Source organism: Phragmites australis, chromosome 8 (genome assembly GCF_958298935.1).
Source record: "Phragmites australis chromosome 8, lpPhrAust1.1, whole genome shotgun sequence".
Taxonomy (NCBI): domain Eukaryota; kingdom Viridiplantae; phylum Streptophyta; class Magnoliopsida; order Poales; family Poaceae; genus Phragmites; species Phragmites australis.
In genome coordinates, this window is record NC_084928.1 from 5,702,744 (window position 1) to 5,722,492 (window position 19,749).

The window sequence follows — 19,749 nt, forward strand, 5'->3', positions numbered from 1 at the left end:
CACAGCCAATTCCTCTCTGGCTGAGCGCATCGTGATAGCAGTGGCTTGTCAACTCTGCACCACCATCAATTCTGGTTCTCATTTAGTATAGGCAAAGAAGTCTCCTCTCACGTCGCAACGGTGTGGGCAGGGGAGGAAACGTGTGTAGCTCATGCGCCCCTGGCGAGGTCCCCTGCCCAAAACTCGGCCGCCACCAGTGGTTATACTGGTGACTTTCTTTTAAGGGGATTCAACGACTGCAATACATGGAGAGCCTCATGCTCAGATAGTGCCTGAAATCATGGCCCCTTCAATTCTCGCAAATGGGGCAGGAAATTATCGTATGTGCAGCCGAAGTAGAAAGCACATCTTTGGCGCCATTTGGGATCGACATGCTTTAGTCTAGTTGATATGTAGCAAAAAAAAAGAACAAGGCTAAGACCCAGAAAGATTCAAAGACAGCTATGCAGCCAAAGAGAAACAAGTTACCATAAGAAGAAAAGTTAAATGAAAGGTATCTTTTGAAATAACAAATGTCTTGGAGACTTGTCTCACCATAAACATATATATATTTCAGATTTATTGATAGAACAACAACTAGATTTTATTGTAATTATCAAAACAGGTCAAAGTGAATTTTCTTCATTGAGCATGTCACACTTATGTGACGAAAGAGATATTCTATGGCATTGTAAAGCTCCTCACGGGAGATCCGGGGGAATCCTCATGGGAATCAAAATGGTTGTGTTTGACATAATCTCTATTTTTTTTTTGCGAGGGAAAGGGAATATATTAGACGGAAGCAATACAATCGTCACAAATTAACCTAGTTACAAAATTTTCTTCTTACCCCATCCAGATCCCAGAAATGTCATGAATACAGGCATGATTAGCTAGTTTGTGGCTAACAGTATTCTGGCTACGATCTACTTTTTTATCCCCAACACCCTTTGTCCGGTGAACAAGCGTCTCACATCTCTCACCATATGGGCAAGAGCCGAGCGGTCCTCCTCATGTGTTGTAGCAAGGAGAACAATCGAAGCACAATCCGATTCTACCATAATCGGCTTAGACATAATCTCTATTGAGGATGGAGATTTTTTTTTTGTGAAGTTTAATGTGAGGAACAAAGATGATGGATTTTCAATGGGTACTTATGGTCGTGCATGGCACAGCACAACCTCAGTTTAAGGAAATGTTCTTGGCTGAGCTAGTGAATGCGTGTTGTAGGGAATCCTTACCTATGTTGATAGGGGGATTTCAATATTATCATGCGTCTGAAAGAGAAAAACGGGATAATTTTGATGCCAAATAGCCTATCTTGTAAAATGAGATCCTTGATCACTTAGACTTGAGAAATCGAGCTATCCAGTACACATTATACATTGGCCAATATCTTGGAACACCCCACTTATCAGAACTTATACAGAGTTCTAATGTGCCATACCTAGTTTTAAGATCAAACCAGATGTATTAGTTGCAGAACATATGATGCATGGGCCTTGTGGTACCAAAAACATATCTTGTCCATGTATGAAAAAAGGAAGGTGTTTTAAACATTATCTGAAATAATTTCAAGATGAAACAACATTTGATGATAATGGCTTCACTATATAAAAAAGCGTGATATTGGTATATATATACGTAGAAATGAGCATAACCTTGATAATACATGGGTAGTGCCACTCAACTTATACTTAATTTAAAAATATCAAGCTCATATAAATATTGAGTATTTCAACAAAGTTAGAATATTAAAATACTTATGTAAATATGTGAACAAAGGTCCTGACACTGCAAAAATCATGTTTGAATGTATAGATAAAAAGGTGGCTATTAATACAAATTAAAATGGTAATATAAAGAAACATGTGCAACCCGTGGCTTACTAAACAATGACGATGAATGGTACTGGACATTCAATGAAGTAGCAACTTGGGCATCATCAGTTCATTTAAGACATCTCTTTGTAACAATGTTGTTATACTGCGGTATACAGAATGAGAGGGAATTTTATAACAAAAACTGGAGGCTGATGATAGAGGATCTAAAACATAAATTAGATCAAGGTACAATTTTATCCCACATACCATAAACGATGATGAACTACAAAATGCATTAGTTAAAGAATTAGAGAATTTATTTTCAAGAAATGGAGTCCAACTAAATACATATAACTTACCCTCTAGAACTATAGAATACAGGACTGTATATGGAAACCATCTTATACAAGAGGAAATGTATTATGACACTGATAAATTAGAAGAAGAAGCTAACATTTTTATATCAAAATTTGAATATCGATAAAAAAGCGCTTTCCATACCATTGTTAGAATTGTTTTAGACAAAATTTTTTGGATTTTATGTCGTATCAGGATACGAGAAAACAAGAAAAACATATCTATGGAACACTATTGTCTCGTATCTACGAGCATGTAAATTAATTGTATTAACAATAGCATCATCAGGAGTAGCATCCTTATTATTACCAAACGGAAGGACAACTCACTCCAGATTTAAGATACCTCTAGATATAGATGAAATATCATTCTGTGATATAAAACAAGGAACAATGCTTGCTGATCTACTAAAAGAAACATCTCTTATAATATGGGATGAAGCGCTAATTACTTTACAGATAATGTTTCGAAGCACTTGACAGATCACTAAAAGACATACTTAGTCCAACTAATTCATACGCAAAAGAGATGCCATTTGGGGGAAAAGTAGTTGTATTAGAAGGTGATGTAAGACATATACTACCAGTGATAGAAAAAGGAACAATAACACAAATAATAAACACGGCTATCATCAATTTAACTTATGGCAACATGTACACATGTGCAAGCCAACAGAAAATATGAGATTAAAAAGAAACATCACAAACAATAATGATTACATTGATCTCTACAACTCCAGTAAATGGATATTAGATCTAGGTGACGTATCACTACCAGCAAAAAAAAAGAGGTGATGATACAGAACCAACATGGATATCTATACCTTCAGACCTCCTTATACATACCGAGGGTCCTAAGATACTAGCTTTAGCTCTTGCTATTTATCCTAATTTAAACAAAAAATTTGGAGACACTGATTACCTAAAAGAAAGAGTCATACTAAGTTCAACTAACGAAATAGTCGATGAGATAAACTCTTACATGTTAACATTAATACCAACTGAAGAGAGAGAATATTTAAGTGCAGATAGTATCTTAAAATCATTTGATTGTTTCAATGATGTAGATGTTGTATATCCTATAGAATATCTAAACACGCTAAGCACCAATAATTTCCTACAACACAAACTGGTGTTAAAAATTGGAGCCCCAATTATGCTATTGCGTAATTTAAATCAAAGTATAGGCTTACACAATGGTACAAGGTTAATTATCAAGAAACTTGGAGACAATGTAATTGAATATACGATTATTACTAGTATAAATATTGGAACAAAGGTTTACATACCCTGGATAAATTTAACAACAAGAGGGTACAAATAGCCTTTTAAACTAAATTGTCGTCAATTTCCTATTAAATTGTGTTATGCAATGACTATTAACAAAAGTCAACGACAAATATCATCTAATGTAGGCATATATTTGAAAAAACCAGTATTCATAAATGATCAATTATATGTTGCAGTAAGTCGAGTCACTAAAAAATGGTTTGAAAATACTTATTGAAAATGATGATGGAACATGTGGAAATGAAACACGAAATATTGTTTATAGAGAAGTTTTTAACTATGTATAATATATTTTTTATTCCTATTTTAAAATAAAAAAGTGCCTTTCTAGACTTATGTACCATACTGTTCATAATAAGAAGTCATTCTTCAGCGGGCCTATTCCAGCTCCACCTGCTCTAGAAAGAGGAGGTGAAGAAAAATATTTGTTGTTACACAAGGTATTTAAATTTCCGACCTGCATGTTCACATATTTACTTGAAGCCAATTTTATTTTGAACGAATTAAAATACGTAGAAGATAAGTTACACCTCTCAACCTGCATTTGGAATTCATATATGCAATCCTGGAGTTGAGTAAAATAATTTTAATGATTTAGTAGTTCATATGAGCTTGGAAGAAGCATGTGCGGGGCTATCATACTTTTTCTGCAGTAGTTAACTTGTCTATTTTGTTGTTTAGATTCGTGACATAAATGAGTTTTCCAGAAAGGAGGTTGACGAGATAATAAAAACTATGCATGAAGCAAGATTGCATCTCTCTCAACGATAACATCCGTAAAAGGTAACTTTTTGTATTGAGAATTTTGCTCTTAGAAGAAGCCTTCTTATCATGGATGTAATATTCGTCTAGGTTGCCTTATTGTTCTGTTCTACTATCACTTACTTTTGGCCACGCTATTGCTATCATGACCTTTCTATCTCTCTCTCTATATATAAAGAGATGTATTTATAGATGTATTTATATATAACTAGCTATAGAATATTCTATTCTATGGTCGGACTCAACTCACGCATCCGACCCGACCCGAATGACCTGACTCAACCCATCTACTCAAATTGTGAGTTTTTTTTTTCCTATTTTGATCTCCAGTTTTGGGGTCCGCGCCATGGACAATGACGCGGATATTGTAACGCGAACACGATCAACACCCGCGCCATTGTCCATGGCGCGGACCCGTGCCCGACCCAACTATTTTGACCTTCAATGTCGACTCGTGGGGTCCGCGCCATGGACAATGGTGCGGATATTGTAGCACGGACACGGTCAACATCTGCGCCATTGTGTGCGGACACGGTCAACATCCGCGCCATTGTCCATGGCGCGGAACCCAGGGGATCGTGGGCATGCGGGAGGGATGCGCGGACCCCAGGGGATCGTGGACGCGGGAAGGGTGGGTCGGGTGCCCTGGCTACCGAATAACCTATATTATAGCTAGCTACATATTATACTTGTCCGTATTTATAATTATATATATATATATGTATATATATATATTCTTGCTGATGCTTGTTCTCTTGTACCCACTTTTTTCAATACTCTACTCTTTATTTTTTTTATAGTGCTGCTTGGTGAGCTGCAACCATTCATTGTCTCCTTACTTGGTTTGGTTGAAGAAAACTGAACAAAGATTGGAACAAAATCAAAGAGTATGTCTACTCCAAGACTACCATACAGGTAACAAAATCATTCTCAATGTATGTCTGTTGTTGCTTGCATTTGGGGGATTCAGTAAGTGCAAGAATTGAAATGCTGAATTACCGATGGTACCATTTGTGACAATGTTGATTATGCTCTGCTCAAATACAGCTTCACACTATAGTTGTTCGATATCTGAATAGTGGTCTTACATTGTTTCTGAATATGTTTCTTCAGGTGCAGGCTCATTGGCATTATTTTTGGATTCTTTTATAATCATTTCATTAGCTGCTCTGGTATTTGTTTATTTACTTAAATGATGCTTGTTTATTTTGCTATTTTAGGTATTTGACATATCAGCCCTTCAAATATTTTCACCTCAAGAACTTGGTTACCTAATATGTGGTCGTCAAGAAATTTGGGAGGTAATGCTCTGTTCTCTTTATTCAAGTTATACCATGTTACGTCTCCACTGAATAAACCTGGATTGCTGCTGAGAAATCAAGTTGAAATGTGCCTTAGTTTATATGTGATGAGTCATTGACAATGTTGGATTTGAAATGATTTTGATTGGTATGAGCTTGTTTGTGTGTGATCTTATTTATGGCGATCCAAAGTTTGAATTGGAACAGATTATTTCAGAGTCCTGGAAATTATGCCTTGCCGGAACATCTAGTGTTCAAGTTTTTGACCACATCGGATAGTTCGGTGTTATGGTGATGTGAACACCGGAGAATACGCCGAACCTTTTGTTGCAGAGAGGTTGCAGAAGGGTGGTTCAATGGATTGACACATGTCAGATTATCCGGTTATGGATATGAGATTACCAGAAGCTTTTACCAGACCGTTTTTTTAGAGAGCAAAATTTTCCTGAAACAAATAGTGCTACACTCACCAGATGGTCCGATGTTCAGGGGCAAAACACACTGGAACATCCGGTGTTCACGTTTTCTGCAGGATGTGCTCTGAGTTAAAGTTTTTGATTTTGTGCTAACCTAGAGATATTTTAGAGTGTGGAGAAATATGTTTGCTTGTTTCATGGTGTGCAGGTGATGAATGCAACTTGGTGGTCGACGACAGGTGATCGGAGCTAAGCGGGTGCTTAGTGCCGGACGATCAAAGAGGGCCGAACGGAGTCAAGGGTAATTCTAGCTGTACACATGGGGGTCAAGCAAAGCATGAACGGAGGATGAAGATGGTGTGTTGATAAAGTCAAGCGAAAGGGATGCCGGTGCAAGTGACAAGGCAGCCCAAGGAATCGGGAGTGGGAGAGACTTGCCAGCGGTCAAGATCGTAAGACAGAGGGCACGCGTCATCATTGGAACGCTTACTTTAGGAGGAAGCAAGTGACGGATAATCACACTTTGAAAGCGTGCTAGGGTTTTGCGGTTTAGCCTCAAATCGTGGGAGGACTGGAGGAGTATGACACCATCGTAAAGCTTGCGTTGAGGCGAAGCTAAGTTCCGAAGGCACCGATGTTGTCCAATGAATGGAGAAGAAAATAGACCAAAATACATTTTGTGGTAGGTAGGATTGTACTACAAGAGAAGGGTATTTTGGGAAAAAGTTAGGAAACTTAGGGGCCAAATTTCCTAGACCTATAAATAGAGAGGTAGGATTACGAGAGGATGAACCAGCCATTTGAGCCCCTTATGTCACCCATATGAGAGCATTATGCTAAGGTTTTAGATGAGAGGAGGATAAATGCTTAGCCTATATAATAAGTGAGAGTTTTGAGAGAAAAATATTTATAATTCGTCTAAAATAGAGCTGACATCTTTGAGTAATAAAGTTTATTTTGTTACATATGCTTGAATTCCCCTCCTTCTAGTTTCTCTCTCTTGGTTCCCTTATCTTGCGTGCAAGTTTTTCGTTTTTGGTGTTTATTTTCATTGTTCTTTTTGAGCTGAAATTTTAACACATTGGGAGTTGTTTTCCTTGATGCTAAAGGTATAAAATTCATATGCACATGCATATGTGATAGGATCTTGAATCCCCTTGCCTTTAGACCATCATCTTGGAGATCTTCCTCAGCCGGTGTTCATCTCTTGATCATAGAGTGATCTTTTCTCAAGATTCAACCTATATGTGAGGATGAGTCATGGATTGGTTTGCTATAGAATCTAGTGTTTGATACTAACCATGAGATCCACCTTTTGTTGAATCTTCAAGTTTGATTTTTGATCTTTCTCGGAATCTCCGGACTCTTTGGTCCAATCTCTGGACTCTCCAATCCCATCTCCGGAGTCTTCGCACTTTCTGAGTAGGTGTAGTTTTTCTGTTGCGTATTTGTGTTACGTTCTGTTGTGATTCTCTTTTAGAGGTGCGTTGGGTGATCGAATAGGAGAAGACCATCAATTTTACAATAAATTTATTGAGGTAACTATTCACCCCTCTCTCTAATCGTCACTCTTGATCTACAGCTGTAGCCAAAATCCTTGGTGGATAATTTTTTTTATACCTTTTAAAACAACTGGAGCACAATGTTCTACACTCCATAGTGGAAAAGGGCAAAGAGACATCAACTTGTAATTTTGTATTCTTCTTTTCTTCAATGCAATGGTTTTTTGTGTGAAGAACCTATGTATAAATACAGATCCTACACTCTATGGTCTACTAAACCGAAATTTCCAAAATTCTATGTACCTGCTGCAATGTTGCTGTTCTATGAAGCTGCTGATCTGTCATATTAGGGCATCAAAGTGATGATGCTCCAAATGAGCAATATCCTGAAAACAATGTCATCATATGGTTGATTCGATTTGTAAACTTGAAGCAAACACCCTCTTTTATTGTTGGTTGATTTTTGTTCCTTTCTTTTTTGCAGCAGCCCAAAAACCCACTATTGTCTCAGGTATGTACATGTTTCCTTTTCTCACTGCAAACTTTAACTGTGGAGTAATCCTAAAGGCTAATATGCCCATATTTGATGATTCATATTTTCTTGCCGAACACTCCCAATGGAAACATCAAACATTCCTTGGCAAGTCTGCACATACTGTCTTTTTTCATATTGTAATTATTTTCATCTTTAGGCCATAAAAGCACCTTTTTGACATATATCCCCTTTGCAATTATTTATTCTACTATGCTTGTCTGTCCTTACATGTTACACCTCTAATATCCAATTGTGGCCTTCAAGAAGTTTGATTCCTTGATTTCCTTTCTGGTTTGTAGCTGCGTGAGATCATGGCACAATTTACCCCTGAGCAACAGCATGCGTCCTGCCAGTTTAATTAGGGTCCTGTTTGTTTTCTATTTCTGATTCTGCTTCTGCTACTAGCAGAAGCTAGAAGCTAGAAGCTAGAAGCAAGAATAAACGGGTTTTTGGAGAAGTGACTTCTAGAGAAACCAGAAGCCTGTTTTTGAGGAAAATAAACTAAAGCTGAGAAGCTCACTGAGATACGCTTTTCTGAGAAGCTATGTGCTGATAAGCTAAAAATTTGTTATAGAAGCCAACAACCTATTTTCAAAAACAGCTTTTCAGATAAACAAAAAACACAGCTTTTTAAATAAACACAAAAGCATAAGCTCAAACAAACAGACCCTAGTGCTCCTCGGTTTCCACTGGGTGGTTTAGCTGCCCTGAGCCCCAAGCTTACTAATAGTTACGGAAGTATTTTTTCATGATCTATTTTGATATTTGTTATTGGAACATATGTCTACTTATTCTGTTTAATATTCTTTTTGGGGTAACTTGCTGTTACTTTTGATTATTAGCACCCCTCAAGTGCGGTGAATACATCAAATTCAACTAGCGCAATATAGTCTGCAGATGATGATTTGCCTAGTGTGATGATGTGCGCTAATTATCATAAGCTGCCCCCGTACTCCACAAAAGTATAGTTGCATTCTTCGGACCTTACTGCTTTTTCTTTTTTTTGCGGTAAGCCCCTTGTATGAACAGTACTTCGAATTTCAATTTACTCTCTTGTTTGTCCAAAATAGTAATGTTCTGTTGCTTAAAAAATTATAAAACTTTTTGTACGTGTTCCATAATCTATGTGTAACCTATTTTAATTGGATTTACACAAAAATCATGTGTAAAATTTAAACTAAAATTCTTCAAAAAAGTATATTTTTATAACTTCTAACAATTGTTAGTGCCTCAAATAAAATTTCTAAAAATTTGATAAAATCCACTAATATTCTTCTTTTGTGATGTGATAATTTCTAAAATTATTTTCAGCCCTATATTATGTGGTAAAAAAGTGAGTTCTTTTGTAATGCACCATTTATATATATTTTTATAATTTCATATGATATTCTTCTTTTAACTTAATTTGAATTCAAACATATATAAACCTAGTGCTGAAAATAATTTTAGAAATTATCACATCACATAAGAAGAATATTAGTGAATTTTACCAGATTTTTAGAAAATTTATTTGAGGCACTAACAATTGTTAGAAGTTATAAAAGCAGACTTTTTTTTTAGAATTTTAGTTTAAATTTTACACATGATTTTTGTGTAAATTCAATTAAAATGGGTTGCACATGGATTATGAAACACATAAAAAAAATTTTAGGACAGAAATTGAAATTCAGAGTACTGTTCACTGCGTTACTGTTCATACAAGGGGGCTTACCGCTTCTGAGGGCTGTAAGGCCTACCCGCCGTATGAGAGAGCGGTAAGCTGCGGGTTGACGGTTTACCGCACTCTTAGGGGGCGGTAAGGGTCTAACCGCTTTATTAAAAGATGGTAGGCATCTATTTTTGTAAATTTTTTTATATGGGATACATTTAAATACATTTTTATGTTAAAAAATATAAAAATAAAAAAAGCTCTGGGGACCCGGATGGAAGGCTTCGGCCTACGGCTGCGTTCCCATTTGTTTTGGCCCAGAAGCCTAGAACGCATGTTGAGCAATTGGGCTGGGCTGATCCCGAAAGGGAAACTTTAGGTTTATGCCAAGGATCAATTGTCGTTTCTGATTTTGCCACTGATTTTTGAATTGTTAGGTTTGTGCCACTTATTTGTAAAAATTCTTCAATTCATACCACTAATTCCTACGGTTGGACCGATAAACCTCTTCAGCTTATGTTATTGGTTGATCCGACTAGTGGCATGGATCTAACAAATTTTGGAACCAATGGTATAAACCAAATAATTGCAAAAACAATGATATAAACCTAAATTCCTCTTCTGAAAACCTATGATCGTGCTTTTCCTGCGTCCTCTTAGCAGGACGGTACTGGCAGGAGCATTGCTAATCCCCCGCCCGCCACCAGACAGCTTCCCTCCTTTCTTTTCAATTTTTTTCCTTCTCATTTTTTTCAAAAAAACTTTTCACGAGAAAAGTTAACTCAAAAAGTTTTTAAAAAAATTGTATGAGAAAGTTTGGTTAAAAAAGTCTGAGAAAAAATTAATAAGAATGTTTATCTCAAAAATTTTAAAAAATGAAAAAAATTACTTAGACCCCACGCAACAGTCGTGCGTTCCCAGTTGGCAGCGCGCGCAGAAGAGAATTTTCGTACTGGCGGCCCGCATTGAAACCCGTTTGCACTGACGTCCGCATGATGCAAGCGCGTACCACACCAGACACCCATCCGCTCGACGGGAAGCTGGAGAACCTTCATGTCACTGCTTCCAGTCGGCGGATGCATCTGGAGATGCGCTTTGCCGCGTGTACGTCCAAGTATCCTAGAAAAGAACCAAATATATTTACTTATCTCTAATCTTGCTAGGCAAGACTAGACAAGTTGGACAAAGGATCCTTGAAGTAGCAGCTGCACACCAGCCGCTTGGTTCTTTTCTTAAGAAAACACCATGATCAACGACGATGCCGTACAGTGCCAGAATACTTGGACGTAGAAAAAAGCAAAAATAAATGTTGAATTAGTGATAACACATTCATATGGATAGCAAAATCCTTAGTTGAGATTATGCTGCCCACACACTCGTGCAACCTAAACTGTTTGCACAGGGATGGTCGGTGAAGAAATCCCTATGAGTACAATCTTACACGTTCCCTAAAAAAATCTTACATGTCCTTGTTACGTCATATCTTACTTTCCGCTATAATTCACGTTGTCAGCCAGCCGTTAGAACACCCCTCTCTGACTCTTCCGATTAACAAAGTATAAACACAAATCCACTCAAATAGATGTAGCTCTCTTCTTTATTCTTCCGTTATTCTTTTCCTGTTATACAAATAATATAAGAGGCATTTGCAAATACCTACTGATTTTTTTTTCTTAACGAAGAATAAGCTTACTTGGACACTCAGGTGGGCACCACGCCCCACCCCTGTGCGCCGTACGGCCGGTTGTCTTTCTGGCCGAGCCAGCCTCCGCTCGTGTGTGGCTGGTTTCACAACATGTTCCTGGAGTCCGCAGCACACCTGTGGTCGGTGTGCGAACGAAACACTACCGCATGTCCGCGTACAATGTACCTGTGTGAGAAAGGAGACGTCATTGGCCACGACCGAAGACCAAGTTTATGACGGAAAGGGTGACGCAAGGGGCATGTGTGAACAAAAGGGCGACGAGTCAAAAGGAAACGGCCAGGAGATGCCAAAGCCAATAAGGCGGCGACGAGCGCCCACCCAAACACGTATAAATAATCCTACGCCCCGCCCAGTTTAGTAGAACAAGCGAGAAACAGAGGCAGGCAAGCTAGAGACGAGAGGTTGCAAGTTATTGCGGTGTTCCATCGCATCTGCACAACGTCGACGACCGACCAGGCGGACAGGAGGTTATACAAGATGGTGCAGCAAGCGGCGAAAGAGGTGATCCCGCTGCTGACGCCGTACAAGATGGGGCAGTTCGAGCTCTCCCACCGGGTGGTGCTGGCGCCGCTGACGCGGTGCCGCTCCTACGGGAACGTGCCGCAGCCGCACGCAGCGGTGTACTACTCGCAGCGCGCCACCAAGGGCGGCCTCCTCATCGCGGAGGCCACAGGGGTGTCCGCCACCGCGCAGGGCTACCCGGAGGCCCCCGGCATCTGGACGCAGGAGCAGGTCGAGGCATGGAAGCCCATCGTCGACGCCGTCCACCGAAAGGGCGCGGTCTTCTTCTGCCAGATTTGGCACGTCGGCAGGGTCTCCACCAACGGTACGTGGCACGCTTACGAGCGCAAATTTACTGTCAAGAACTCCTATGTGGTTGATCAATTGATTGGTCTCGTTGCTAATTCTTTGTAAATTGTGAACCGAACGGCAGATTTCCAACCTGACGGGCAAGCGCCCATCTCGAGCACGGACCAGCAGATCACGCCGGACGCTGAGTCCGGCATGGTGTACTCCAAGCCGCGCCGACTGGCGACAGAGGAGATCCCGGGGATCATCGACGACTTCCGGCGCGCGGCGCGGAACGCCATCGAGGCCGGGTTCGACGGCGTGGAGATCCACGGCGCGCACGGGTACCTCCTGGAGCAGTTCATGAAGGACAGCACCAACGATCGCACCGATGAGTACGGCGGCAGCCTGGAGAACCGGTGCCGCTTCGCAGTGGAGGTCATCGATGCCGTGGTCCGCGAGGTGGGCGCGCACCGTGTTGGCATTAGGCTGTCTCCGTTCGTCGACTACATGGACTGTGTCGACTCCGATCCGGCGGCACTCGGCAATTACATGGTGCGGCAGCTCAACATGCACGAGGGATTTCTCTACTGTCACATGGTGGAGCCTCGGATGGCCATTGTTGACGGCCGTAGGCAGATCCCCCATAGGCTCCTCCCATTCCGGAAGGCCTTCAACGGCACGTTCATCGCCGCCGGTGGGTACGACAGGGAGGAAGGCAACAAGGTGGTGGCCGAGGGCTACGCCGACCTCGTCGCCTACGGCAGGCTCTTCTTGGCTAACCCGGACCTGCCGAGGAGGTTCGAGTTGGGCGCACCCATCAACAAGTATGACCGCTCCACTTTCTACACACAGGACCCTGTCGTTGGCTACACGGACTACCCATTCCTTGACGACCACAACAACGACTCAGCTGCTCAAGCACAATCACACAGTTTATCGATTCAATCATGATTATTAAATGTGCGTGATTCATGCAACGCACATGGTTAATTTCCCCGTTCCTTATTCATCACTGGTTTGTATGAAGAATTAGTAGCTATTGTGAGTATGCTTGTAGTGAATAAAACATCAATTCTGTCGAGTCTATATTTTTTTTAATTTACATCTTACTCTCCGTTGATCTGGTTGATGATAAGAATTTATTCAAATATTCAAATATTAATTGTGAAACTAAGAAATGGTTGAAGAATCAATCATCTATTTATTAATCTGACTTGAGTTCAATTTGGACAAATTAGCTGCAAAGTAATTTTAATTAATTTGTGAAATTTAAATGAAGAAATGAACTTTGTACAATTGCAATTTAGGTCATCGGTTGCTCATATACCACTCAAACATTTCAATTTTCAACTTATCAATATTGCACTACAACGCACAAAGGTTGACATACGAGAAAATTACCGAGCGCCCGTGTGAAACCCTTCTGTAATGATATGTGCATGATGTATTTTTTTAAGATAAAGAAAGTTCTATTTAAAATAGAAATAAGTAACGCAGCTTGAAGAGATAGGATCTCGATCTTTGCACAACAATGTGCAAACAGGCCATATTTATTACAATAATTAGCCCAAAGTTGAACACAATGATGCTAAAACATGATGATACAATTAAAATTTAACATCAAACATCACACAACCGATTACTAAACCTCCACACATACCTGACGATGATCTCCATGGTAGCAGCCTCCAATGTATGGCTCACTAATGTAAGAGTATCTCGATTCTCCTCCCTTTGAAGCAATGACCGGAACCACAGTCAGTGAGTATCCTAAATAAAGCAATGGCCAGAAGCGCAATTAGTGAATACCCTGAAGATCATCTGTATATAAGTAATATTCCTTCGTTTCTTGTAAACAATATCATTATGGCTCAATTATATAACCAACAAATTGCTGCTACTCCGATCCTTCCAGGCGGCCGCTGGTGTCGGGGTTCGTCGGCGTCGTTGTTGTGCTCATCCCCTTCCTGGAGGTGGGCAGCTATGTTCAGGCCCTATTCTTGGTAAGTGCCGGCTTGCTCATCCGGTGGCTGGGTTCAGATGGACGATGGGCCACCGAACCTGATGAGGCGGTCGGAATCAATAGCAAATGTCCGTTCTCCGTCAACAAGCGAATTTTTCATCGCTGCTCGCCATGCTGGTTTCTCTAATGAAGAAATTCTTTAGACTGAAGAGGGAGACGCCACAGCCAATTCCTCTCTGGCTGAGCGCATCGTGACAGCAGTGGCTTGTCAACTCTGCACCACCATCAATTCTGGTTCTCATTTAGTATAGGCAAAGAAGTCTCCTCTCACGTCGCAACGGTGTGGGCAGGGGAGGGAACGTGTGTAGCTCATGCGCCCCTGGCGAGGTCCCCTGCCCAAAACTCGGCCGCCACCAGTGGTTATACTGGTGACTTTCTTTTAAGGGGATTCAACGACTGCAATACATGGAGAGCCTCATGCTCAGATAGTGCCTGAAATCATGGCCCCTTCAATTCTCGCAAATGGGGCAGGAAATTATCGTATGTGCAGCCGAAGTAGAAAGCACATCTTTGGCGCCATTTGGGATCGACATGCTTTAGTCTAGTTGATATGTAGCAAAAAAAAAAGAACAAGGCTAAGACCCAGAAAGATTCAAAGACAGCTATGCAGCCAAAGAGAAACAAGTTACCATAAGAAGAAAAGTTAAATGAAAGGTATCTTTTGAAATAACAAATGTCTTGGAAACTTGTCTCACCATAAACATATATATATTTCAGATTTATTGATAGAACAACAACTAGATTTTATTGTAATTATCAAAACAGGTCAAAGTGAATTTTCTTCATTGAGCATGTCACACTTATGTGACGAAAGAGATATTCTATGGCATTGTAAAGCTCCTCACGGGAGATCCGGGGGAATCCTCATGGGAATCAATATGGTTGTGTTTGACATAATCTCTATTTTTTTTTTGCGAGGGAAAGGGAATATATTAGACGGAAGCAATACAATCGTCACAAATTAACCTAGTTACAAAATTTTCTTCTTACCCCATCCAGATCCCAGAAATGTCATGAATACAGGCATGAATAGCTAGTTTGTGGCTAACAGTATTCTGGCTACGATCTACTTTTTTATCCCCAACACCCTTTGTCCGGTGAACAAGCGTCTCACATCTCTCACCATATGGGCAAGAGCCGAGCGGTCCTCCTCATGTGTTGTAGCAAGGAGAACAATCGAAGCACAATCCGATTCTACCATAATCGGCTTAGACATAATCTCTATTGAGGATGGAGATTTTTTTTTGTGAAGTTTAATGTGAGGAACAAAGATGATGGATTTTCAATGGGTACTTATGGTCGTGCATGGCACAGCACAACCTCAGTTTAAGGAAATGTTCTTGGCTGAGCTAGTGAATGCGTGTTGTAGGGAATCCTTACCTATGTTGATAGGGGGATTTCAATATTATCATGCGTCTGAAAGAGAAAAACGGGATAATTTTGATGCCAAATAGCCTATCTTGTAAAATGAGATCCTTGATCACTTAGACTTGAGAAATCGAGCTATCCAGTACACATTATACATTGGCCAATATCTTGGAACACCCCACTTATCAGAACTTATACAGAGTTCTAATGTGCCATACCTAGTTTTAAGATCAAACCAGATGTATTAGTTGCAGAACATATGATGCATGGGCCTTGTGGTACCAAAAACATATCTTGTCCATGTATGAAAAAAGGAAGGTGTTTTAAACATTATCTGAAATAATTTCAAGATGAAACAACATTTGATGATAATGGCTTCACTATATAAAAAAGCGTGATATTGGTATATATATACGTAGAAATGAGCATAACCTTGATAATACATGGGTAGTGCCACTCAACTTATACTTAATTTAAAAATATCAAGCTCATATAAATATTGAGTATTTCAACAAAGTTAGAATATTAAAATACTTATGTAAATATGTGAACAAAGGTCCTGACACTGCAAAAATCATGTTTGAATGTATAGATAAAAAGGTGGCTATTAATACAAATTAAAATGGTAATATAAAGAAACATGTGCAACCCGTGGCTTACTAAACAATGACGATGAATGGTACTGGACATTCAATGAAATAGCAACTTGGGCATCATCAGTTCATTTAAGACATCTCTTTGTAACAATGTTGTTATACTGCGGTATACAGAATGAGAGGGAATTTTATAACAAAAACTGGAGGCTGATGATAGAGGATCTAAAACATAAATTAGATCAAGGTACAATTTTATCCCACATACCATAAACGATGATGAACTACAAAATGCATTAGTTAAAGAATTAGAGAATTTATTTTCAAGAAATGGAGTCCAACTAAATACATATAACTTACCCTCTAGAACTATAGAATACAGGACTGTATATGGAAACCATCTTATACAAGAGGAAATGTATTATGACACTGATAAATTAGAAGAAGAAGCTAACATTTTTATATCAAAATTTGAATATCGATAAAAAAGCGCTTTCCATACCATTGTTAGAATTGTTTTAGACAAAAAATTTTGGATTTTATGTCGTATCAGGATACGAGAAAACAAGAAAAACATATCTATGGAACACTATTGTCTCGTATCTACGAGCATGTAAATTAATTGTATTAACAATAGCATCATCAGGAGTAGCATCCTTATTATTACCAAACGGAAGGACAACTCACTCCAGATTTAAGATACCTCTAGATATAGATGAAATATCATTCTGTGATATAAAACAAGGAACAATGCTTGCTGATCTACTAAAAGAAACATCTCTTATAATATGGGATGAAGCGCTAATTACTTTACAGATAATGTTTCGAAGCACTTGACAGATCACTAAAAGACATACTTAGTCCAACTAATTCATACGCAAAAGAGATGCCATTTGGGGGAAAAGTAGTTGTATTAGAAGGTGATGTAAGACATATACTACCAGTGATAGAAAAAGGAACAATAACACAAATAATAAACACGGCTATCATCAATTTAACTTATGGCAACATGTACACATGTGCAAGCCAACAGAAAATATGAGATTAAAAAGAAACATCACAAACAATAATGATTACATTGATCTCTACAACTCCAGTAAATGGATATTAGATCTAGGTGACGTATCACTACCAGCAAAAAAAAAAGGTGATGATACAGAACCAACATGGATATCTATACCTTCAGACCTCCTTATACATAACGAGGGTCCTAAGATACCAGCTTTAGCTCTTGCTATTTATCCTAATTTAAACAAAAAATTTGGAGACACTGATTACCTAAAAGAAAGAGTCATACTAAGTTCAACTAACGAAATAGTCGATGAGATAAACTCTTACATGTTAACATTAATACCAACTGAAGAGAGAGAATATTTAAGTGCAGATAGTATCTTAAAATCATTTGATTGTTTCAATGATGTAGATGTTGTATATCCTATAGAATATCTAAACACGCTAAGCACCAATAATTTCCTACAACACAAACTGGTGTTAAAAATTGGAGCCCCAATTATGCTATTGCGTAATTTAAATCAAAGTATAGGCTTACACAATGGTACAAGGTTAATTATCAAGAAACTTGGAGACAATGTAATTGAATATACGATTATTACTGGTATAAATATTGGAACAAAGGTTTACATACCCTGGATAAATTTAACAACAAGAGGGTACAAATAGCCTTTTAAACTAAATTGTCGTCAATTTCCTATTAAATTGTGTTATGCAATGACTATTAACAAAAGTCAACGACAAATATCATCTAATGTAGGCATATATTTGAAAAAACCAGTATTCATACATGATCAATTATATGTTGCAGTAAGCCGAGTCACTAAAAAATGGTTTGAAAATACTTATTGAAAATGATGATGGAACATGTGGAAATGAAACACGAAATATTGTTTATAGAGAAGTTTTTAACTATGTATAATATATTTTTTATTCCTATTTTAAAATAAAAAAGTGCCTTTCTAGACTTATGTACCATACTGTTCATAATAAGAAGTCATTCTTCAGCGGGCCTATTCCAGCTCCACCTGCTCTAGAAAGAGGAGGTGAAGAAAAATATTTGTTGTTACACAAGGTATTTAAATTTCCGACCTGCATGTTCACATATTTACTTGAAGCCAATTTTATTTTGAACGAATTAAAATACGTAGAAGATAAGTTACACCTCTCAACCTGCATTTGGAATTCATATATGCAATCCTGGAGTTGAGTAAAATAATTTTAATGATTTAGTAGTTCATATGAGCTTGGAAGAAGCATGTGCGGGGCTATCATACTTTTTCTGCAGTAGTTAACTTGTCTATTTTGTTGTTTAGATTCGTGACATAAATGAGTTTTCCAGAAAGGAGGTTGACGAGATAATAAAAACTATGCATGAAGCAAGATTGCATCTCTCTCAACGATAACATCCGTAAAAGGTAACTTTTTGTATTGAGAATTTTGCTTTTAGAAGAAGCCTTCTTATCATGGATGTAATATTCGTCTAGGTTGCCTTATTGTTCTGTTCTACTATCACTTACTTTTGGCCACGCTATTGCTATCATGACCTTTCTATCTCTCTCTCTATATAGAGAGAGATGTATTTATAGATGTATTTGTATATAACTAGCTATAGAATATTCTATTCTATGGTCGGACTCAACTCACGCATCCGACCTGACCCGAATGACCTGACTCAACCCATCTACTCAAATTGTGAGTTTTTTTTTCCTATTTTGATCTCCAGTTTTGGGGTCCGCGCCATGGACAATGACGCGGATATTGTAACGCGAACACGATCAACACCCGCGCCATTGTCCATGGCGCGGACCCGTGCCTGACCCAACTATTTTGACCTTCAATGTCGACTCGTGGGGTCCGCACCATGGACAATGGTGCGGATATTGTAGCACGAACACGGTCAACATCCGCGCCATTGTGTGCGGACACGGTCAACATCCGCGCCATTGTCCATGGCGCGGAACCCAGGGGATCGTGGGCATGCGGGAGGGATGCGCGGACCCCAGGGGATCGTGGACGCGGGAAGGGTCGGTCGGGTGCCCTGGCTACCGAATAACCTATATTATAGCTAGCTACATATTATACTTGTCCGTATTTATAATTATATATATATATATATATATGTATATATATATATATTCTTGCTGATGCTTGTTCTCTTGTACCCACTTTTTTCAATACTCTACTCTTTATTTTTTTTATAGTGCTGCTTGGTGAGCTGCAACCATTCATTGTCTCCTTACTTGGTTTGGTTGAAGAAAACTGAACAAAGATTGGAACAAAATCAAAGAGTATGTCTACTCCAAGACTACCATACAGGTAACAAAATCATTCTCAATGTATGTCTGTTGTTGCTTGCATTTGGGGGATTCAGTAAGTGCAAGAATTGAAATGCTGAATTACCGATGGTACCATTTGTGACAATGTTGATTATGCTCTGCTCAAATACAGCTTCACACTATAGTTGTTCGATATCTGAATAGTGGTCTTACATTGTTTCTGAATATGTTTCTTCAGGTGCAGGCTCATTGGCATTATTTTTGGATTCTTTTATAATCATTTCATTAGCTGCTCTGGTATTTGTTTATTTACTTAAATGATGCTTGTTTATTTTGCTATTTTAGGTATTTGACATATCAGCCCTT

General features: G+C 38.9%; 1 protein-coding gene across 1 annotated transcript; it reads left to right on the plus strand.

The window, feature by feature from the left end:
- The first annotated feature begins 11,655 nt into the window (after positions 1-11,655).
- LOC133926431 (12-oxophytodienoate reductase 1-like) lies at positions 11,656-13,207 on the plus strand. The gene is made up of 2 exons (XM_062372371.1): positions 11,656-12,143; positions 12,252-13,207. The coding sequence occupies exons 1-2, from the start codon at positions 11,795-11,797 to the stop codon at positions 13,058-13,060; spliced, it is 1,158 nt and encodes a 385-aa protein (XP_062228355.1). The 5' UTR covers positions 11,656-11,794; the 3' UTR covers positions 13,061-13,207.
- The last annotated feature ends 6,542 nt before the right edge of the window (positions 13,208-19,749 follow it).

What these genes read in the sequence shown, in the direction of transcription:
- LOC133926431 (XM_062372371.1), top strand. Translation starts at nt 11,795, where the DNA reads ATGGTGCAGCAAGCGGCGAAAGAGGTGATCCCGCTGCTGACGCCGTAC. An exon ending in CGGCAGGGTCTCCACCAACG is followed by an intron (nt 12,144 to 12,251) that starts GTACGTGGCACG and finishes ACCGAACGGCAG; the next exon opens with ATTTCCAACCTGACGGGCAA.